Source organism: Chiloscyllium plagiosum, chromosome 3 (assembly GCF_004010195.1).
Source record: "Chiloscyllium plagiosum isolate BGI_BamShark_2017 chromosome 3, ASM401019v2, whole genome shotgun sequence".
NCBI lineage: Eukaryota > Metazoa > Chordata > Chondrichthyes > Orectolobiformes > Hemiscylliidae > Chiloscyllium > Chiloscyllium plagiosum.
This window is the reverse complement of record NC_057712.1, coordinates 26249868-26274512: the sequence shown is the minus strand read 5'-3', so window position 1 is coordinate 26274512 and position 24645 is coordinate 26249868. Positions and strand designations below refer to the sequence as shown.

General features: G+C 38.4%; 1 protein-coding gene across 1 annotated transcript in view; it reads right to left on the bottom strand.

Annotated features, from left to right (window-relative positions):
• sh3yl1 (SH3 and SYLF domain containing 1) overlaps positions 1-24645 on the bottom strand; it is a 165562-nt gene that overhangs the window by 65266 nt on the left and 75651 nt on the right. The window contains exons 5-7 of the mRNA XM_043678815.1: positions 10739-10851; positions 4118-4246; positions 235-397 (exon numbers count right to left, since the gene is read on the bottom strand). Coding sequence (XP_043534750.1) covers positions 235-397; positions 4118-4246; positions 10739-10851 — 405 coding nt within the window. The remainder of the gene's footprint in view (positions 1-234; positions 398-4117; positions 4247-10738; positions 10852-24645) is intronic.

Below are 24645 nucleotides of genomic sequence, written 5' to 3'. Positions count from 1 at the left end.
CAAGGATGCACAGCGATGTATATAATTTCAAAGATGTGGAGAATCAGCTGAAGCAAATTGACCAGGAAAGACTTTGCTGAACAACACTTCAGTAAAGGTCAAGTCTGGATTTAAGTAACAAACTATTGTGTCTGTCATTCACTTATTAATTAACATACAAATGTAAGACCAGTTTCACATGAGCTAACTAATAAATGCATTCCAATTTTGTACATGAGAAAATGTAACACAAACCCTTGCTTGTGCTCTTATTACTTTTTTCTTATTTCCACGTTGTTCTTCCTTCTGGTATTGCTCATTAAATGTATCCAGTATGTCATACAACTCATGGGCCACAGCTGGAGGCTCAACATCGCCATACAAAATTGCACATGCTCGGATGTCTTCGCAGTAAAACCTATGTAAATAAAATTGTGATGGATGAAGATATTTTAGACTAGTAATTCTGCCTTACAATGTTTGCTCTACTTTTATTCACTATATTAATGTAAAACCATTTTACAATGACAACCTAAGACTCTCTCAGTACATTATAAGCATGTGCTACAATATATTAATAGCTTCTTAAAAATTTAGAGCTAACTGTCACATCACACGTCATTTTAGATAAGTAAGAAAGCATAAGTCATAGAAATGTACAGTACCAAAGCAAGTCATTTGGTCCAGTTCATGTTCAGCAGTTCCATGAAAGAACTTTCTACTTAGCTCTTTTCCACAAAAAATCCACAAAACTTACCCTGTCCCCATTTTTTTCAAGTGTTTATTTTTCAAGTATGGGCACATTCACACAAAAATAATATCAAGACAAAGAGAAATAAAAATAATTCAATTCATAAATTTACTCTTACATTAAGAAAGATACCCACAGCATTAGGTTGTGTTATATAGACTGAATTAGGTACACTATAACATGAGCAGTAAAGTTGAAGGAAAGATCAATACCCTATATACTGGAGGAAGCATTTCTGCTCTGCCCAAAATTTGGGAAATTGCACTCAAAAAGGCATGACCATGCAGGCAAGACAGAGATGGTATATAACTGAATAAGATGATTCTGGGAGTCTTCAACACTGTCTTTTAATCTGATGCTGTGAAGTTCAATGGAATCAAAGTTTCTTCCAGCTGAACACCACTTATTTCGAGGAAACACAATGAGTCAGATGGATGTGAAATGTATTCTGGGTGGGAGACCAATGTCATTCCCCAAAAGCAGCTCAGTAATGCTACTACTAATCAAGTTAATTGATTGCTGGAGGGCCTAGCTTCAAGACCCCTGGAGGACATGAGTGTGCTTGCCAGAGATAAAAGAACCAACACTAGGTAAAAACTTTTTATGCCTCATCCTCAACAATAATGCCATTGTAGAAACATCAAATCATGTTAGTACTGATAGGAGTAATCATTACTATTATACCAAAGATGAAAACCCATCTTCACACTGAGTGTTTTTTCCATCAGGCTGTATCACACTATTACCATGCTAATTGGGATTGTCTCAGGATAAATATAACAGCTCAAAACTGGACACACACTCCTATCTTTAAAGTAAAATCGACACAGTCCCAGAGGAACATTGGGCTGCTCCCTCATTACAGGGAGATGACTGGCGATGGATTTAAGCTGAAGGTCACCTCACCTCAAGTGAAAGGTAAAAATGTAGAAAGCAAGATCTTCACGTTTACCTCAGACGATAGAGGATATGAACCCATGCTTTTGGTATCACTCTGCATTGCAAACCAGCCATTCATTCAATGGAGTTAATCGACCCCATGATAGGTTAGGCAATCAGCATCAGAACCATATTCGACAACAACCTGTAACCTCATAGTTCAGGGTATGTTTGTTTTGACATTCACCATCAAGCCAGAGGACCAACCTTGTTTCAATGAGCAATGCAGAAGGGCATGCCACAAAAATCATCAGATGATCTAAAAATGTGATGTCAAACTGCTGCAGCCACAACACAAGAGTACATGCACACTTAACAGTAGAAGCTTAAAGGAAGAGCTGAGTATTCTCAGAACCAATAAGATCTAAGTGCTGCAGTACTAAAACAATTAGTTGCAAATGGTCATGGAAAATTAATTAAAGGAGGGAAAAGGTACTATAAACGCTCCCATCCACATTGATGAAAGGGATTGGCTTGTCAGTGCAAAAGACTTGTCATTTGCAATTGTCTTCAACAGAATTGTCAAAGGAATGAAAAATCTCAGCCTCTCCTGGAGATTTCCACTAAACTTACATGAAGGAAAAAGCAAGCTGAATCAACTCCTAGTTCTATTGGTGTACATTAATCTGTTTATTAGCATATCAAATATTTTGATATGACTAAACAATTAAAATGTGCCTGCCTCCTTCTAAAGTAAACACAATTTGAGCCTTGAAGTGTCAACATAATAAACACAAACTCAAAAAGAAATAATTTTTGATACAGTTTTTCAATTAAAATAGAGAGCATCTCCAAATATGCTTCTTTTACAACATGATTTGTAAACCAGGAATGGATTCTACAGATCTAATTTTAAATAAGTCTTTTGCAGGCACAGGATTCTCATAATTTTGACCTTGGCTCATGATCAATTGTGTAGGCTGTGCCTGCAAAAGACATATTCCAGACTAGATCTTTCAAATCAGTTGATGGTTTATAAATTGTATTCTAGCAGAAATATGTTTGGAGATGCTCTCCATTTAATACATTTTAAGTGAAGGTGGTATATCAAAAATTATTTATTCTTAGAACAAATATTATTGCAGTGTGGAATGAGTTCATTATTATTATTAATGAAACATTTTGTGAACATGTAAACCCCATAAGTCATGTATGAGTCAATAAAAAGTGTTAATTTTCTCTGTTAACTTTGGAAACTTGGACAACCCACAGGAGGTACCTGACAGCAATTACAAAAATAGCAAAAGCGGTGCCTTTGCATGATGCTCAAATCCCTTGCCAAGAAAGATAGTCCAACAGCTTGTCCATCTGTGAAGGACTAATCACTCAGAACCAGCTGTGCTGGGCAGGTCATGGAGAATGTTACCTGATGATAAATTCCCAAAGCAATTACTCTGCCCAGAGTTGATTGTGACTGTAGCAAAAGGGCTTCTTCAAAGCATCCCTGAAGGTCAAAAATGACCATCAACTCACTGCCAAGTTTGGCTTGTGATTGACCAAAATGATTCACCTCCAAACACATTGAGTGACTTTGTTGGATCAAAACGGAGATTAATGTGGCTTTTAGAGCTCAAAGGGATCAAAATGTATGGTGTGAAAGTAGGAACAGAGTAGTGAACTGAATGATCAGCCATGATCATGTTGAAAAGTGGAGCAGGCTCAAAGAACCAAATGACCTATACCTGTTCCTATTTCCTATGTTTCTTTATTTCTATGAATCTGCAGAGGTAGTTATCAGTAGTAGCATGAAAACCTGCAGATAGCTCATCCATTGGTAAGAAACCACCCACCATACCAATAGCAGAGTATGCAAATCGCAGATTGGATTTAGAGCTGACGAGGAGATTTTGTAGTACAATCATATAGTCCCTACTTCTACGCCTGAAGCTTTCCACTTCAGAACTTAACAGCCACAGAAATTGTGCTAAACTGCAGCCAAACAGGTTGATTATAAATTTCTAAATCCTTCTGGTATGGATTTGAGGGGCAGAAAGAGTGGGATTATTTCCTGATCAGCCATAGCTGCAGTACATCAACCTCTCCGCATCAAAGGTTTTATGTGCATACACACAGACATACACATACAACAATAGACAGTGTTAGATGAAAATATATGTGAAATATACAAGATGTTACAAGATATATTATACAAATCCACAAGTTATATCAATGCAATTAACATATCGGGAATGTGGATATTGCTCTTTAAACAGCCGAAGTTGAGATTTGTGAAAGCCCAGTTATGTGCTTTGTCACCACTTGGTGTCTCTCTTACATCTCCTTCTGGACTTGCTTACTCATCACATGATAAAATCCAAACACAACCTGCATTTTATGAACTCCGTAGTGTGTCAACATAAATGTAATTTTATTTTTCTATGATACGTGATACGTATCTGACACAATAATTCAAGAAAAGAACACTTCTTAGCTCTAACTACAACTTACTTGCGATTGGTCTCTTTTCTTTCAATCAAATAAGATCCTTCTAATGATATTCCAGCAAACAACCCACGTGACTTGCAGTAGGTGTAGACAGCAGCTGAACTCCTAACAGCAACATCTCCCTCTAAGTTTCTGAAAACAATAAACATCTGGTAAAATATGTATTAATGATACAGTAAAGCAATTTGAAAAATGCTTTAATAGGTACTATTTCAGGTTTTTGTTTAGTCACAGTGGCATTAGACTTCGTTCAGTTGTATATCTGAGTCAACATGTTCCAGGCCCATTCCAGAAACCCAAGCACATTACACACACAGTTCAATATTGCCAATACCTACAATGAAATGTTAAACTAGGAGGCCATCTACTCTATCAGATGGATGTAAAATATTCCGTGGCACTATTCAAAGAGTTAAAAAATTGCTTTACAAATGCACATTATTCTTTTAATGAAAAAAATGACTGTTTTTGAAAGATGAGGACTTATGGACTACGAATATATAATTTTCCCATTTAATAATATTTAAGTGTTATATCAGGGGTCATTATGCTAACATAAAGTTTCATAAAAACTTCAAAGTTGGTAAGGATAATAAGATACCATCATAATGTCACTAATTTGATTTACTGCTATAAATTAAATCCCAATTCCACTTCAACTTCACCACTGGTGACTACACCTTTATCTCTACATTGCTATTGAACTCCTCATTTGACATGAAGTCACGGATCAGCAAGAATTTTCATCAACTCAAAATAATCAAGACAAACTCTATCTTATACCGTTTCTGCCAGAAAACTACTTCACGAACCTCTTTTCTACCTACATGCTCAAGACAAATTTAACACTTCAAAATCATGAAGTTCTGTCTGATAATTGAGTTATGATTCAAACCACGTTTCAGCCCCTATCAAAAGCCTATTTCTACATGTGCAAAACCAGTCTCTTCCACCCAAAACAACCTTTCATTGTCTCTGGCTGGCTCAATTCCTCTGAAGCTTACCTTGTTCCTAATTCCTACTTTTCAACTTGTCCAAAACTCAATCAGCGCTTCATATAACTACAGTCTGCCCAAAATACCACCAAACACTGATCCAGCAAAGTTTTGCTCCTGCATTATAACAGTTGTTAAGAACTTCTATTTACTTGTCTTGTTCCATCAAATTTAATTCCTTGTTCTGACCTTCAAGTCCTTCCAAGCCTTGTGCTTTCATATTTCTGGAACTTTCTCCAACCCTGTCAATGTGCCACTTTATTTTAATGAATGCTACATTCTTTGCATCCCTTTCTCTACATTCAACTTCAGTGCTAGCATCTTTAATTGGCTTGATCTCAAATTATAATTGTTTTTCCTAAATACTTTAAAGCTATATTCCCTCATACCTCTTTCCAATATTCCTTCAAAATCTCAGCTTTACAATAGTTGTTTAATTGAAGTGATTTTCACACCTGTTGCTTTAAATTGCAAAATCACCATAAAGTTGGCATGTAATAAGCTTTAATCGAAAGGAAAAAGTGGAAAATCAAAAGGTGAAAACAATGATGAATCAGATAATGCAATGTAAACTTGCCCCATGTAGTTAAGAAGCAATGGAATTACTGTTATTATTTTACTTTACATTTTCTTCCTTCAAAGTTAGACATAGTCAAGACTTCACATTGAAACCAGGTCTTCTAGCAAAAATGCCTCGCTGAACACATTTTACATAAGAGATGATTTTAAAAATCTTGTGGGCGGCATGGTGGCACAGTGGTTAGCACTGCTGCCTCACAGCGCCAAAAACCGGGGTTCAATTCCCACCTCAGGCCACTCTCTGTGTGGAGTTTGCACATTCTCCCCTTGTCTGCGTGGGTTTCCTCCGGGTGCTCCGGTTTCCTCCCATAATCCAAAAATGTGCAGGTTAGGTGAATTGGCCATGCTGAATTGCCCGTAGTGTTAGGTGAAGGGGTAAATGTAGGGGAATGGGTCTGGGTGGGTTACGCTTCGGCGGGTCGGTGTGGACTTGTTGGGCCGAAGGGCCTGTTTCCACACTAAGTAATCTAATCTAATCTAATCTAATCTAATCTAATCTAATCTAAACTAAAAATTCTCCACAAAATCAGTTGAGTATAGGGATTAAATTATGATTATTAAAGTAACATGTACCTAGCAAAATGCAAACCATCGCCTTTTCGTTATCTGCATAATGAAAAGTAAATATATCCAAGATTAAGGTGTTTAATTGTTTAAACTAAGACATGTGCCTTTATCCAGTGGACATTAAGCTTTATCTGGGAAGAGTGTGAAAAACAGAGGGGGTTCTATGAGGTGATCTTACCCACTGGATATTTGTTTTTGTCCAGCATCCCAGTGATGCTCAGGCAGTAAAAAATCAGATAAAACAATTATTTTAAGACTATGTAGCATATGTATTATTTATCTTTCCAGTTTCATTTCTACTGTTGAAATTAATCTAATTGATAAAAGTTTAACTTTCCAAGCACTGTACAATTCTACATGAATGCTTAAGATGTAACTGAACAATTGAAAAAAATGAGAAAGAAAGCTAATTCTGATCATGCCCTTTAAAGTTTAAAGCAGATTAAAAGTGGAATACAAATGTATGAAACATGATTCAGACATTGAAGCAGATCTCCTTTTACACATTTGTAATTATCCAATGGGAATAACTGATTTACATAAGGACATGACTTGTTTTTGGTATGTAAGTAACCCATTAGGCAACTTAAAAGGCTACTCATGAAATTCTTAATGTGAACAATTTGCTGACCAAGAACATATTGAAAACAGGATCAACGATCAAAAGTGTTGGGGGACAAAACAATGCATCAAAGGAGTGGAAGGAAAAGCAAATGAGCATACTCAATGGACCAGCAACTGAAAGTGGTCCTGATAAAAAGGAACATACGAGTGGTGGGAGAATGAAAGAGCAAAAGACAAAGTGAAGGAGGGACATCATAACAGGCAGGGTATGTTTTTGAATGCTCTTTCAAGTCAGGAAACAGTTTAGACTAAGAGATAGGAATCTATAATGGTTACATATATTAACTCAAGAATATGATGAAAACCCTCTCCAATCGGTTAATCATATTTCTTGCATAACCAACTGCTCACTGCTCCTCTAATCTCAGACTGCTATTCTTTGCATTTACTATTGATGGGAACATTTTGAATCTCTGGACAGACCAATCAGTGAGAAAACGTTCCCACTTGTGAAAGGATAGAGAATCAGAGGGCACAGATTTAAAGTGGCTCGTAAAAAAGCAGCAGAGATCATATGAGGAAAAAGTTTTCACATGGGCTCTGAAATGCATTGCCTGAGATTATGATGGAGGCAGGTTCAACCAAGGCATTGAGAAGAGAATTAGATTGCCATTTGGAAAGGAGAAATTTGCAGGGTTAAAAGGAGAAGGAAAGAGAACCTCACTTGGAGAGATGCTCATTTAGACATCGATGGGTCAAAACAGAAGTATTCCACGAAATGGTCAGGTTCCAAATCCGTGCTTAGTTGCACCAATGAGCGGTAGAGTGTAATGTGTGCAATGAATATGATAAACTAAATTTAAACAAGTCAATTGTAGTTTCATCTCACCTGGGAGGTGTATCTGGGGTGCTGGATGGTGAGAAGGGAGGAAGTGAAAGGATAGGTGTTGCATCGTTAAAATGGGAAGGCACTGAGGTATCAGGAGGGATGTCAATGAGGAATGAACAAGGAGGTTGGAAGGAATGGCCATTTTGGAATGCTGAAAGGATGGGAGAAGAGGGGAAGGTGTGATTAATGGCAGCACTTTACACGGAAAGGGGGTAAGAGACAATAAAGAGCTTTGACAATCATAAAGTGAGGATTTACAGTCAGTAGATGTGAAGATGTATTTATTTTATTGGATAATATAAGCACATAAACTTTTAATAATTTCATTAAGTATTACAATCATGTGTACAAATTTGAATATGATTGGATAGTATAGTCTTGTATACTAATTTGGAATGTAAAATAGAATGAACACTGTTAGCTAGAGATAAGTGTGTGAGTGTATAACTTTTTATTGGAAACCTGTTAATTGTAAAAAGAGTATTACCATTGTTTTCAGAGAGTTGTGCACCATCCTTGATGTGTACACCTCCCGTGTATGCATGAATAAATACTTAGACAAAGAAATCTATATCTCATGTGGTCTTTAAGGCAAGGAAGAGACAAAAACACTGCAGATGTTGGAATCCAAAGTAGACAGACAGGAGGCTGGAAGAACACAGCAAGCCAGGCAGAATCAGGAGGTGGAGAAGTCAATGTTTTGGGTGTAACCCTTCTTCAGGACTGGGATTGGGTGTTGGGAGAGCTGCAGATAAAGGGGATAGCGGGGGCAGGATGGTGAAGTGGGGATAAGTGAAGACAGGTAGATGGTATGATCTGGTTGGTCAATGGTAGGAATGAATCCAGTTGGTGGCAGGGACGAGTGGAAGGTAGGGGGAGGGGCTGGGAAGGGAGATTTGAAATTGGAGAACTCAATGTTGAGTCCTCCGGGCTGTAGGCTGCACAGGCAGAAGATGAAGTGTTGTTCCTCCAATTTGCGGTTTGGTTCACAACTCCAGCTAGACCTGACCACCAAGAACATCTTCCCCTCCCCATTACTATCTGCCTTCCGCAAGGACCGTTCTCTTCGACAGTGGTTAATGCCACTCTCCCCACCAGCACCCCCGAATCCCCAGGTACCTTCTCCTGCAACCAGTAAAGATGCAAAACCTGCCAGTACACCACCCCCCTCACCTCCATCCATGGCTCAAAACAGTTCTTCCAGGTGAGGCAGAGATTCACCTGCCTCACTTCCAAACTAGTCTACTCCTTCAGGTGCTCCTGATGTGGTCTTCTCTACATCGGGGAGACCAAATGTAAACTTAGGGAACGGTTTGCCAAGCATCTCAGCTGGGCCTCCAGGGGCCAAGCAGGTCTCCTAATCACCGTCCATTTTAATTCCCCTTCCCACTCTCTTTCCGACATGACCATCCTTGGCCTCCTTCATTGCCACAATGAACCTCTTCGACAGTGGTTAATGCCACTCTCCCCACCAGCACCCCCGAATCCCCAGGTACCTTCTCCTGCAACCAGTAAAGATGCAAAACCTGCCAGTACACCACCCCCCTCACCTCCATCCAGGGCTCAAAACAGTTCTTCCAGGTGAGGCAGAGATTCACCTGCCTCACTTCCAAACTAATCTACTCCTTCAGGTGCTCCTGATATGGTCTTCTCTACATCGGGGAGACCAAATGTAAACTTAGGGAACGGTTTGCCAAGCATCTCAGCTGGGCCTCCAGGGGCCAAGCAGGCCTCCTAATCACCGTCCATTTTAATTCCCCTTCCCACTCTCTTTCCGACATGACCATCCTTGGCCTCCTTCATTGCCACAATGAACCAAACCGCAAATTGGAAGAACAATACCTCATCTTCCGTCTGGGCAGCCTACAGCCCGGAGGACGCAACATGGAGTTCTCCAATTTCAAATAACCTCCCTTCCCATTCCCTGACTCCCTTCCCAGCCCCGCCCCCTCCTGTCCACTCCTCCCTGTCACCAACCGATTCATTCATCCCATTGACAAACCAAATCGGACCTTCTACCTGTCTTCACCTCCTTCATCCCCCTGTCCCTGCCACGCCCTTTATCTGCAGCTCCCCTACACACAACCCCAGTCCTGAAGAAGGGTTATACCCAAAACATTGACTTCTTCACATCTTGATACTACCTGGCTTGCTGTGTTCCTTCAGCCTCCTGCTTGTCTACTTTATGACAGGGAAGGCAAGGACATGGAGGTCACCAAATTTAATTTCTCAATTCCATCTTGTCCCTGACATTTTTCCCAGAGCAGAACTGGGTGTGGGGCAAGGGTAGAAAGGTGGTGAGGCAGAGCTGAGTTTTGTGAGCATTCACATGGAACTTCTTGTTAAAATTTTGGATGAAGTTGCCAAGATGAAAAGAGAGGAGACTTTGGAAGATGCCAGAGATAACAGTGTAAGAGCAGAAAGATAAGCCATTTCAGATGATTCTTCGCTAACAGCTGTACAAATAAGAATGAGGCCAGGTAAGTGCATTTCTGCTTGCCGAAAGACAATGCGGATATTGGCGGAACTTGGTGTCTGGTCAAACATGTCAGAGGCTGTAAACAAGTTGAGCAGGAATAGTTTACCATGTTCATGGTCATCTGATGTTAATAAGCATATGTTTCAGTACTATAAACTTGATTGGAGTAATTCAAAATTAGATTTTAGTGAAAGATGTTTTTGTTCAAAGACTTTAGAGAGGACAGGAGGTTGGACATAAAGCAGAAAGAGTGTTGGTGGCAGAGGCGGGGAGCACCAAGGTTGCTTTCTTTTATATTTACAAATGGGACACTGACATTTGAACAAATGTAGTCACTTCATACTTTCCTTTCCATTTAAGTCTATTATCTGACAGAAATGAGTTTGTTGTTTTTCAGAGGTTCAGTAAAATAAACACAAGATTAACAAAACTATATATGAAAAAATCCAAGGGGCAGAATACTATTTGAAAAAGTTTACATTAAAGTTAATATTAAGATGAAAGAATATAAACCTTACTTGTTAATACTAAATAAATATGTAACCACTGACCTGCCAATGGGCCCAATTGCGACTGTAAAATTTCCACCTAATGTGAGATTTCCCCCTTTTGCAAAAGCATCAACTGCACGCTTCTGATTCAGGATTATCACCAAATCGGATACCTACAACAACAATTAAAAAGGATTTAAATGGCATAAATGCAATAAAGAATTGCATAATGTCACTAAAGAACATGTGGCTGCTTCATGATAATCTCAGAGAACAGAAAATTAGTTATGAAAATGGAGAGTATTCAATGATTTACTAGGATGGTTACTGTTTGAACAATGACAGCTCTATTGAGCAATAAACATATTTTAAAACTTGTGTGATGAATATATATAGACAGAAAGTGAGGGCTGCAGATGCTGGAGATCAGAGCTGAAAATGTATTGCTGGAAAAGCGCAGCAGGTCAGGCAGCTCCAAGGAACAGGAGAAGGGCTTATGCCCGAAACGTCGATTTTCCTGTTCCTTGGATGCTGTCTGACCTGCTGCGCTTTTCCAGCAACACATTTTCAGCTTCATCAGTGATGAATATATATGTTAACATGGTGGGCATTATCCTCTAGCATAAAAAATCTAATATGATTTAAAGTTAAAACAGATCAGTTAGCTTTCCTTACTGCTATGCTATTGTTTCAGTGAACTATATTGGTCAGTGCAGCATCCTTTAGTGTTGACCTGCTTTTTCCTTCACCAGTGCTCCACTTCAATTTCTCCTATCCTAACTCCTCAGCAAGTCAGGCACTAGCTTGGAATTAAGTTCCTTGAACTTGAATTGGGCATCATTCAATGGGCAGATGAGCTGTTGACACCTGCTTGTCATGTCCAGACAGGTCACCAGTGAAGACCGCTCGATTAGGTCTTGTGTGAAGAGAATTTGGAACAGATGGGAGGGTATGGGGTGTTAATCGTCAGAGGTAGAACAGCAGCAGTCCATACTTTAATAAGCTAGGAGTATTATTTACCACTTATGTATAAATGATATAGTATGTTATAGTCAGAAGTACGGGAGCACATACGCACATCTCTAATTCTGTTAGTCTATACCCAAAGCTCCTTGGTCATGTGAGATTTGAAATCACTTCCTTCCATCTTAAGTGATTCTACAAAAAGTATTAGCAGGAGTGAAATGTTTACAGTGAATGAGACTTTCCAGTTATTTACTGTGTTTATTTAAAAATTCAATTTGCTTATTTGGAAAAGAAATTCACAGCCAAAATTACCTGAAAGCCTTTCATCTTTACAAACTTATACTACATTAAAACTGGGTCCTTACGTTGAGCTGTTCTCCACACGTAGACCTATGTTTCCTTCTCTTTTCTGTATGTATTGACCTTCCAATTTATTAATTACTATTAATAACAAGATATTGCTGTTTTCATCCCATTATGTGAGCCACATTTAAAAGTACTTACTTTTGTTAACTTGCAACCTTGATAGTTATGGCTAACAACACAAACAATTCTGCCCTTCAAGTTAAGTTTTTGATCTATAGTGATTTCCAAGGTCTTGATGGTTGTGGACTCAGGATATATTATACTCTGGAATATCAGGGTACAATGACTGGGATTTTTCCTTGTTAGGTGTGGTGCAGTGTTATGTGCCAATTGATGTAGGTGGCATGGGGTAAATCATTATTAGAAAAGTTGTGAATGAAGCTAGGGCTCATGGAGACATCAGCAAACAACTCCACTTTTGACTTTATGACTGAACCAATGAAATGGTTGCATTACGAGCAGAGTCTTGGGAAGGTCACGCATCAATGATTAGCCTCCAATAACCATGATAATACTTCTATAAGGACATTAATGCCTTCAACAAAAGGATAACTTTTGATTTGAACTCAGTTCTTCTAAGATCTCACGATTGAGCTATTCTTGTTAAGCCAGAAACTATTTGTCCTCTCCAGCCAGAGAAAATAATCAAGCATTATACTCTGAAAATGAAGATTGATTCATTTTGTGGTCTTTGAGCATTTCCACCAGTTCATATATAAAACATTGAAACATAGGGATCAGAAGTAAGGCATCAGAATAAATAACCTTTGAATTCATGAAGTGAATGATATCAAAGCAAAATTAAGTTAAAACTTTGGTTTTAAACAAAACAAATATTTAGTTCAAAGACAAATAAGATGGTGCCAATAGGTGTCAGCCAAGTTCCAGCCTATCTACAATAATAAGGTGAAATAGTCTATCTCACAATTGTGAGAGACTAAATTATGGATTTTGAATGTTAAAGGTATGAAAGTACAACTCAGTCATATTGCAATAAATCACTGAAGACTGTTTTGATAATTGTGTGTGGAAAGTATTTGAATTAGAAAGAGGATGGAGTAAACTATCAAAACTTGCAGGCTCCTATAGATTAAGATGCGGAATTAAAAACATACATTTTAAAATTATGAAGTAATAACAAGATGGAAAAGATTTAAGACTGAAAGCAGAAAGAGAGGGATAAAAATTTAAGTGATACAGACAGACCAAAATTAATTTGAAAACAATATTTTTATTCTTGCATGGGATTATAGCATTGATACGGGCATTTGTTGTCAATCCCTAATTGCCCATGAACCGACTGTCTCTCTAGGCCATTTCACAAGACAGTTAAGAGATGTTCACTCTGCTGTGGCTAGACCTGGTAAAGACAGCAAATTTTCATCCCTAAAGGAGTTAGTGAACAAGAAGGTTTTTATGACAATCATCAATAGTTACATTTCACTGTTAGACTAGTCTTGAATGCAAATTTTATTAAATTGAAATTCCACTTTTTGTCATGGTGGGATATGCCACCATAACATTAGTCTAAGGCTGCAGATTACTAACTTAGTGACATTAGCACTACACCATTCCCTCCCCTTAAAAGTCAGACTGTTGTGGTAAAACTGCAGATTAAAATAAACAATTCAATGTCAAAATAAGCCTCACATTTATCCCACAAACACCTTATGGATTACTTGAAGGTAATACATGATTTGCTTATTTTATTATATTGTATTCACTTGGAGAATCTGTGAACTTCAAAAATATATACATGCAACATTTTTTTTTCAGTATCCCTACATGTTTTCACTTAATTTAAACCAAAGACATTTTCTCTTTTCATAGCTTTCCCAAGCTTAAGTGCACACACTGGTAAGGCAGGGATATTTAATGAAAATCAATACATTTAATATAAAACATCTATCAATGCTGAAACTGACTTATCTGTTAGTCATATAAATGCAATGACAAGCTATTAGTTGCGCTATATTTAGTGACTGGACAAAGATCCTGAAGAACTAAGAGTTAAGGTAAAAGATGAGTCATCTGTCTTCAATGACGTAGAACTTATCGAATTTTCTTTACTCTTTTTAATTTTCAAGACCATACACTAAAATTTACAACTCCTTTACCACTGTCACTTTCAGCAAAATACTAATAAGCACGTCACTTTTTAAGTCAAGCTAAAATGTTGACCCGGTAAGGTAACCTGACCCCTGGCTTTCAAATTGACAATGGCAATCAATCATGTGCGAATAACTGAAAGGTTGTTTTATTTTTGCCCAGAAGTGATTTATGTAATGCTAACTCTTGAAATTAAACATCGCTGCTCATTTTGTGAAAAGATTACAATTACACAATTAAGAAGTCATCCACTGGAAATAAAAACCCACTCTCAACCAAACTTTAAAGATCAAATGAGCTAGATGAGCAACAGAAAGGATTCTAATGTTCCTCGTATGACAAAGGTCAAATTGTGAGATTGGTCAACTCGGTCTGGTTGGAATTGTATGTTTTAAATGGATTTGGATGTAAGAGAAAAGATTGAGATACAAACTTTGAATTCATTGCAGAATTAGCTTTGCATATTAGACTTGTCGGGTATTATTAGGCTGACGTCTACATTTATATCACGTTAACTAAGCATAACTCTAGATCATTAAAAAAAACAAAAAAAAACTATGAATGCTGGAAGTCTGAAACAAAAACTGATATTCTTCTTTGGAAAGGGTCACTGGACCCAAAATGATAACTCCACTTTCTCCTCACAGATGTCACCAGATCTGGTCAGTTTCTATAGCGACCTCTGTTTTTGTGATGCTAGAACATCATAGGAATATTTTTAAAATTATCAGTATCTCCCAGCATATTTCCCATTCATCCTCTGCAGAAAGCCTGGTCCATATTGAGAGCAAGGCCTCTTTTAAATTGAGACAGCTGGACATGGTTGGAATTTGAGTGCTGTTGGCCAGCTTTGGGCTGATACAATATCATGTTAATTAGGTGAAGAACATGGGTCTGTCCAGGGATGGGGATCTTTGGAAGAGTTAAATACAGTTAGTTCTGATTTTAGTTTTAATTGGGCCCATCATATCTAACTCTGGCCACCCACAGAATATTGTTATGGTCACTGTAATAGTGCTAAGAGGATGATAGCCATTTCCCACTATTTACAGTTATATATAAGAACTAGACATTCAGTAATATTTATCAATCAGTGAAAAACTGATAATCATGACTAGAAATACATTACCTAAGTATTCATATTCAGTTACAGTTTTAGCTTTCAGTTCAAGTTGTAAGTATGTCAAAATTTTTGAAGTAACCTTAAACTTTAGAATGATTAACCCTATTCTTATTTATATTATTAAGTGGAGAATATTCTATCACACTACTAACTTGTGGACAGGCGTTGGTGAATCAAAGGGTGTTATCCACTATAAATTCCCAATCTGTAGGCACAACATTTATGTTCAGTTTAGTTTCTGCTCAATGGCAATCCCCAAATGTTGATACATCAGCACTGGTAATGCTACTAAATATCATTGGTGGATCGACAGATTATCTGATGTTGGAGACTATGCCAATTATCAGCCCAAGCCTGAGCGTCATCCACTTCATGTTGCATATGGACACTGGCTGTTTTATATTAGAACAGCACTGAATACTGTGTAATCATCAACAAAATATTGCCATGACTAATCTTATGATGAAGGAAAAGCAATTCGTGAAGCAGCTAAAGGTGATTCGGCATAGCCAGAGAAACTCCTCAAGTAATGTTCCAGGGCTAAAATGAAGTGTCTCCAACAAACAACTACCTTCCATTGTGCTAATTACAACACAAATCAATGGAAAGTTGTTCACCAGTTCCCATTCATTCCAATTTCACTCAGGCTCTTGATGCCATACTCATTCAAATGCTGTCCTGATGCCAACAGTAGTCACAGTCAACTCATTTCTGGAGTTGTGTGTGTACTTCCTGGTTATCCATGTTTGATGGATAGTTCCAAATCCATTTTTATTTGTTAGGATTCCAGCTTTTGGAAATACAAGGTGAGCCAGATCCCGGAGTGAAACTTGGCTTGATAGATTATAAACTGTATTTGTGCAGATTGGTTATTCTGGCAGTTACACATTGAAAATATTCAGGGCAGGTGGCTAATGTTGTTTGAACAAAAGAATACAAATTTATTACACAAAGGAAAGAAAACTAAGTTAACAAACAACGAAAACAAAGATTCAACCTTTTACCCCCAAAACTATTCTGTACGGATCCTTAATCCCCAGGAAGTATCACTCTATTCTTAATTTTATTAGTCACTGACTCTCTTCAATTTTGATGGCCGAGAGACTTATTTCTAGTTCTGAAAGCATGATTAGTTCTTACAAATTGGAAGCTTCTTCAAAATTCTCAAAATCTTGAGAGGTCTACCCATTAAAAACTCTCAGCCTGGAAATTTCTACAAACTAACCCATGCTTACACTAATATGGAACTTTTTTTTCACCATAAACCTGAATCTGGTCTCTGACCATCTGTTTACCTTTAGTGATAAAATTCGATTTTGTATACATTCAGCAATTAATTTCCAGATAACTGATCAAGGCATTTAAATCATATGCCTTTTTGAAATGATGTCTTTAGTTCACTGTTCCAAATGACTTTCTGACCCCTTAAAGAAAAAATAAGCAAGTCACTTCTATATAATCAAAATTGATTTTTATTCTATTTTATAATCTAAATTCCAAAACGATAAGCTATTATAAACCTTCACCACATACAGCAACTTGCATATCATGATACTTTCAAGAGAAATTTGTCCAATTTGTTGGCTTGCACTTTCTTCGTGGACATTTTAATAAATGGCACTTTGCAACAGATACCCACCTGAAGTTTGCAAAGATAGAGTGTTTTTCAATTTAATAACATGGGACAAGAAGATATTTTACCTGTAATGGCTGGAAGCTGTAAATATTCCGCTAACAGAGAGCATCAAAATTTGGGAGTACTTTGATTTGTTCCCATTAATCACATTTGATGCAGATTTCGATAATTGCTATATCCAGCCCGTAAGTTGAGAGCCAAAACAACAAACCTAAATTGGTGTTCAGTGTAATTCTTTGGCACACAGAATTATTTAACAAGTATTATCCAACTGCATAGTCACATGCAAAATGAGACACTTTGTTGTAAGTTTTGCAAACATGAGCTAGTTGTGTATGGTTAAGCTTGTTTGTTGCAGTCAAAGGGATATTGAAGAGTTGTGTAGAAAGGTCAATGGACTTGAAACATTAACTCTGCGGTCTCTTCACACATGTTGACAGAATTGCTGAGTTTCTCCAGAAATTTCCTCAGTCAAACGGTATATAGTGTGATACAATCCACCAGTCTTTGGGACATGCAGACATAAGATTTTAAGTCAGATGAGCAATACATTGCACTAGCCTGTATTGGAAGCTACATATACTGATATACAGGGCTCTGATCTTTGTAGACAGAAATAACATGTCACATGTTCAATTCAATAAAACAGGAGATAGCCATTCTCCAGTTAATTTCTCAAGGCAATGCTGTGGTCAAACTTAAACAAAGCTTAGCAGTTAATGACTAATTACAAATAATCTGTGCCTTGTCTGTGATGACAAACTCATCTCTAAATTCCATAGCCTAAGTCTTGGCTCCCTGCTCTGTATCTGGACCCTTGACTTTCTTACGCATCAACCACAATCAGTAAGAATAGGCACCCAAACCTCCTCTACCATAATCCTCAATTGTGGCACAAAGTCTGCGTATTCTGCTCCCTACTATACTACTTATACACTCATGACTGTGCAGCTAAATTCCACCCCAACTCCATTTACCAGTTTGCTGACAATACCAAGATCTCAAACAACGAGACAGAATACAGGGAAGAGATTAAGTGCTTAGCAGCATGGTGTAAAGATAACAATCTCTCCATCAACATTAGCAAAACATAGGAGCTGGTCATTGACTTCAGGAAACAGAGTGGAGAGCACATCCTGATCTGTATCAATGGAGCAGAGGTGGAGATGATGAAGAGCATCAAGTTCTTGGGACTGATGATCACCAACGATGTGTCCTGGTTCACTCACGTTGACACGATGGTCAAGAAAGTACAACAACATCTCTCTTTCCTCAGGTGGCTAAGGAAATTTCTATTTCTAAGTTTTACTTTAGATAGCTATGGAGTTTAGAAATGCCTTTTCTGGTATGTTATTTCGACATAAATGAAATGATACCTTCCTTAACTACTCATGCAATATACAGAGTACCTATACAGTTATTTTAAAGTTGCTGTGCAGAATATCACAATCTGCAAATACTTAACAGAATTTGAAAGTTATTGGTAGTCTTTTGCAAAATATGTATTTTAAACAGCATACTTTGAAGTGCTGTAGTGAAGCTACAGAGTCTGCTAATAATGGCAGCTAAAATTCATTTGGTAAGCCAGTGATATTTAGTTCTAGTTGCCTCATACCACTGGGCTCAGTAACTCCTTGTGGCTCTAAGGTAAATATAGCTTCATCGTCTTGCCAATAAAATGTGTTCACACTGCCCATGAACAAACTATTTATCCCCCATCAGAAAGTTTTAGAATTAACCACTTTTAAGATTAGACAAATTGTAAAGTGAAGAGCTTCACTTATAAATCAGAATATAGCAATGAAATATATGCTCATTAAAATACACATTTGTATTTTTGCATTTAAAGACATTAAGCAGTGAACATTAGACTTGAAGCTTCTCTTTTGTCTAGTGCCTTACTCAACTGCTGAAAAGTTGGCAACACACCTGAGTTAATTCTTCAGAGAAAAGCCTGCCATATTTTCTGCTGATATGGCAGTTTGGAGGACAATGGTCAGCCTTTTTCTGAAATCAAGCCCCTGGTATAAATGCTGCACAGCAAGAGCTGCCAGCCAATTGGAGGCTGGACGTTATCGCACTTGACAATGTTACAGAGAAGGACAACCAACATCATGAAGACCAAGGTGTCAAAGGTTGAGCATGAACAATCCCATGCACAAGGACATTTAGATCGAGGGAAGGCACCGTTGGGATTCTGGTCTGCATAATCCACCCAACTGATTAAGCTACCTTCCTGTCTCAAAGCCGAACTTCAAGATCAGGAGATTCCACTCTTTAAACTAGCCAAATAAAAACTAGCTCTGAAAAGAAAGAGAATTACTTTCAACATAATTTTATTCCAATTTAATGAGTATTACCCCATAAGTGACTAGGATATTGAGCTTTAAAATCTTTGTAAGATGTGTTGCTGTGAAAGAAAAATGTGATAATTGTTATAAAATATAATTCAATATATCATTTCATTTATGTTGAAATAACATACCAGAAAAGGCATTTCTAAACTCCACAGCCATCTAAAGTGAAACTCAGAAGTAGAAATTTACACAACTAAATAGTATTACCTATGTCAGTATGCGATGTTGGGAAGTAGAAGTGATTGAGATTTATTGAAATTCAGCAAACCAAATTACCTGACAGAAACATGGTTGATTTATTCCACCAGTGCCTCTCTTATTCACTATTTATACTGAATTGATCTGTAAAACCATGTGACACCAATAAAATTGGTTAAATTACTTTCCCAGCCGTTTTATTTTCCAGATGTCTAAAACAGTTACAAATTTAATAAAATTACTTGCATTCATAAATGTTATCTAAATGATCAAAAACACCTACATGCTTTGCTATGTGAAATGGTTGAGTTTTAAAATTCAAAGCAATGTAGTGATTAATCTTAAACTTTCTGGTTTCATAATTTCCTTCTACTAGTTAATTATCTTCACAGATAAATCAAAAATGGATGGAGTATGAGCAAAATATGCAGCACATTTTTGAGATTTGTAATGTCCAAGTCAATTATGTTCTTTATTGTTGTACAATCAGCAAGGGATCAGATTGCAAGAAATTCAGAACATTATCGGATTGTGTTTACATATGTGGGGAGAAATCAGTACCATGCAACAGAAGTGCGTTGAGCACAAGGGCGAATTAGCACTTAAATTTCCTGAAGGTCATGATCTGTACTTGGAGAATAAATTATAGGTAATACTATACACGTCACAAATATACCATTGAATAAGTTCACTAATCTCATCATAAGAAACAGGATAGGCTAGCAATGTCCTATAGCAAGGATAAAATAATTGTTGTGTGCACTTCATAGCATATTATCCTTCATGCACTGTATGGGCCTGAAAGCCTTCTAACTTCAGCTTCCAAATCCTGCCTGAATACACAAAACAAGCATGGTTTGTGCTAGATATTTTTGAACTGGAATATCCTCCCAATGACAAGAACCACTACTTCATTACAAAACTTGAGGGGGCTGGGGATTGATTTTGGGGCTAGCTGGTGTTGCTGCACAAAAATCATTATTTCAGTCATATGTTTCAGGATAAATCAGCCTTATCTAGAAAGGACCGCACAACCCCTTTGAGGAGTTCATCGATATGTTTGGCTAATAACGTAATACTATAACGTAAGGTTTAGCTGCAGGCTTTTCTTGCAACATAAATCAACACAACCTTTTTGGGAAGAACAGTGAACGATTCTGAGTTGCCGCTTTGTACAGGGATATTTACATACTTTATAAGTTGATTCTTGGCACATCACTCATCTGGCTGCTTGACCTCTTCAGTCTACATGCCATTCATTTTGGGCAATATCCATTATGAACTCAAACTATCTTGTAGGCTCAGAAAGCATTATTCTCTTAAAAGCTAAGTATTAAAATTTGGTCCTCACTCAGCTATGCAAAGAGGACCTCATCTCTCAGCCATACCTGCTCCTGTTCAACTTGCAAAAGGAGTAGAGACCCATAGCCCTGGACTAATAAATTTAAAAGTCTAACATCATTTGACAACAAGGCAAAAGTGAGGACTGTAGATGCTGGAAACCAGAGTTAGATCAGAGTGGTGCTGGAAAAGCACAGCAGGTGAGGCAGCATCGAAGGAGCAGGAAAATCGACATTTCGGGCAAAAGCCCGAAACATTGATTTTCCTGCTCCTCCGATGCTGCCTAACCTGCTGTGCTTTTCCAGCACCACTCTGATCTAAACCATCATTTGACAACAGGCAGAGCAAAAACATTTTTAATTCAAAGAGTCAGAATTCAAGAGTTGTTGACAGTACCAGAATGTCCCTTTAACATTGCATCTAAACAGCAAAGCTGAAGCATTCATGCCAGATTTTTTGGAAGCAGTCTGCTTTGAACTGCATCCTGCACTATCACAGGAAATCTGTGTACAGAGCATCTGACATACATTAACATATAATATGCCTGATTGCATCCTCTTCGAGTACAGCCACCTGAAAAGCCATATGGGAAATTGAGGAGCACTGCTATTCAGGTGCAAAACTGGGAATAAAGGATTTTCCTCTGCAGAATACAAAATGCCCATTTTTTTCCCTTTTTAGTTGTTCCTTGGATATGATTCCACAAAAAAAGCCTTATGTTTAAAACAAAAATCTGAACTCATTGGCTAAATGGAAGCAGAAATCTTGAAACAGAATAAAAGACAGATGAAGTGGGTACAATATGGAATTCTAATGCATAATAAGAGAGGAAATGAGTATCATTTCTGCTGATAATGCAAAGCTCTGAAGAACCTACACAACATTTAACCTTAATACAATAAAATCAGCAGTTTTAGCTAGGATGCAGAAAAATGAATTGCACTGAACTTTTGAAATATTTAATTATTTCAAAGTACTGCTAAAACAATTCACAGATATTTTATGCTGTATTGCTAATTGCATAAATTAATATATTGGGAGAAAGTGGGAAAAATAGAAACAAAAATATTGTTTACTTAGATGGGAGAAGCAGTTAGAGCATTCAGAAAAAGTGGTCAGTGATTTCCTTCAAATATGGAATGTTGCACTTATATCTAGGTTCTCATGATCTAAGAATTAAAGCATTTGGAGAATTGGGCTGTTTCTTGGAAATAGGTTTTCAATTTATTCATTTAAATTAGCCAAATGTTAAAATAGTTTACAAGCTGTATATTAGAGATTGATTAAGAGAGTTGTGGGACAACTTTCAAAACTTCAGATACAATAATTTCAATCTATACCAAAAGGCTATGCAATAAAATCATTAGACTGACACACATTATTTTGGCTAAGATTCATTTATCTTGAGTTTTATGGAGGGATTCTCTCTGTGTGGCCTGGCAGGTTTTCACATGCTATCACCTCAGACTCACTTCATTAACTACCCCATGGCAACATCCTTGTCCGATGCTAGCCCAATTCTCCAAATCACAAAGGCCAAAAGAACTTGCCACAGCACGGATATCCAAAGATACCCAAGCATCTCTGGCACAAGTGCCATGTTTAAAAGGTTGTTGCACACCTGGACAAGCACTGGCATTCTGAAGACGCATGAATGGTTGCACACACTCCTAGAGGCCATGGCTAATAAGAGAAACTTGGTGTCGCGATTCATTGACTGGGACCTCCCTTGGTTGAAGTCCCTTTCTCAAGGATCAAAGAAGGCTACAATACCATGGCCTCTAGGAGTGTGTGCAACCATTCATGCGTCTTCGGAATGCCAGTGCTTGTCCAGGTGTGCAACAGCCTTTCAGCCTACTGAGGTCTTTATTGTGCTATAAAATTACCTTCTTTTCTCCACGAGGGGAAGTGCTAGCATCTTCTCCTGCCTACCCCATACTCATTATCTCTGCTGCTATAAATCTCCCATCAAGGTTCATACTCTACCATTCTGGCTACTGCATGTAACATCTTCCTTCAGCCATTCTCATTTACCCCAACCCCGCAATACTACTAACCTTGCATAGCTTCTCCTCTGTCTACTCATTCACTTAGGACACCTCACCACTTCTGTGCCACCCACTTTCATTTCATTCAATCCTTCCCTTTGGCTCGATAAGGGAGAAAACTGCCCAAAATAAGGCTGAAAGTGCAAAGGTGGGTGGGGTGCCTAGCATCTGCTTCCACACATGCTATGAGGAAAAGATCTTGCCCTGTCTGGAGAAGACCAGGACAGATCCTGCAGAGTTGCCAAAACACCCATGTCTGGCTGGCAATGTTAATGTACTACAATTTTCACAATAAGCCCACTGTCAGTGTTGTTTTCAGCCTGACAATTCTAACCCTCAATGACAATGCTTTCCCTTTTTAATGTTCAGAGGCATAATCATTGTCTTGGCAGTTAGAGGGTGACACCACAACACATCTCTTCCAGTACCTCTAAGAAGCTAAGTACAGATGCTGAAGAAGCAGCACTGAGAAGGTTGCCTCATATACCTTAAATATTGCTACCTCACCGACTATTTTATCTAGATTAGAATTGGGAGCATCTGCTGATGAACACATCACTGTCACCTCTTCTCAGCTGGATAAAGAAGAAACGTTCTGGGCCTCTGGCATATGCAGGACTGCCAGAGACCAGGCACCTTCTCAGCCCCAGGAAAAATTAGGGACTTCATCAAAATGCGCAAGCAGATGTTGGAGCACCAAGCAATGGACATCATGGTGCACAGTAGCAGGATTGTTCTAATGCTATGGAGACTCTGTTGCCTCAGGCATGCAAATTTTTGGCTACCTTTTCAGACGGGTTGACAGCTGCCGTGGAATGCAATGTCCAGCCACAGTGGCACAGTGGTGAGCCCTGCTGTCTCACAGCACCAGAGACCTGGGTTCAATTCACACCTCAGGCAACTGTCTGTGTGGAGTTTGCACATTCTCCCCGTGTCTGCGTGGGTTTCCTCCGGGTTCTCCGGTTTCCTCCCACAGTCCAAAAATGTGCAGGTTAGGTGTATTGGCCACGCTAAATTGCCCGTAGTGTTAGGTGAAGGGGTAAATGTAGGGGAATGAGTCTGGGTGGGTTGCTCTTTGGAGGGTCGGTGTGGACTTGTTGGACCAAAGGGCCTGTTTCCACACTGTAAGTAATCTAATTTATCTAAACCCTCTGGATATGCAAATGAACTTGCACTCCATTACCCTAATAATTGGTGTTCAGCACCCATAGCAAGGTAACAGTGGGGCAGGGAACACTGAGCTCATTCCAACTTCACTGCTTCACAAGGAACAGGACACTGCCAGTTGGCACACAGCAGGAGGAGGAATCACATACAAGTCCTCCTAGAAGTCTCCTTTCAGGACACCTCATAAGTGGCCAGACGTCGACCTACACCTGGCTGTCACCTTCAACACTCAAACCCAGGCTGAGGAATATTCATCTGTCTCTGGGCAGAATATACTTAAGACACATGTGCCCTCTAAACAAAAACATCCCCAGGATCGCCTGAGCAGAACACCAAGGACAGTGGCTTCCAATGGACTGCAGGCTCTCTCCACTGCAGCTGCAGAAGCTGGAACTGCAATGAGATGTGGTGGGAGGGAAAGGAAGAAGAAAAAACTTTTAAAGGAATATTGCTGGAATGGAAGACACTTCATTGTTTATTATTGCTCATGTTTGTAAATATATGAGGTAAAAACAATGACTGCAGATGCTGGAAACCAGATTCTGGATTAGTGGTGCTGGAAGAGCACAACAGTTCAGGCAGCATCCAAGGAGCTTCGAAATCGACGTTTTGGGCAAAAGCCCTTCATCAGGAATAAAGGCAGTGAGCCTGAAGCG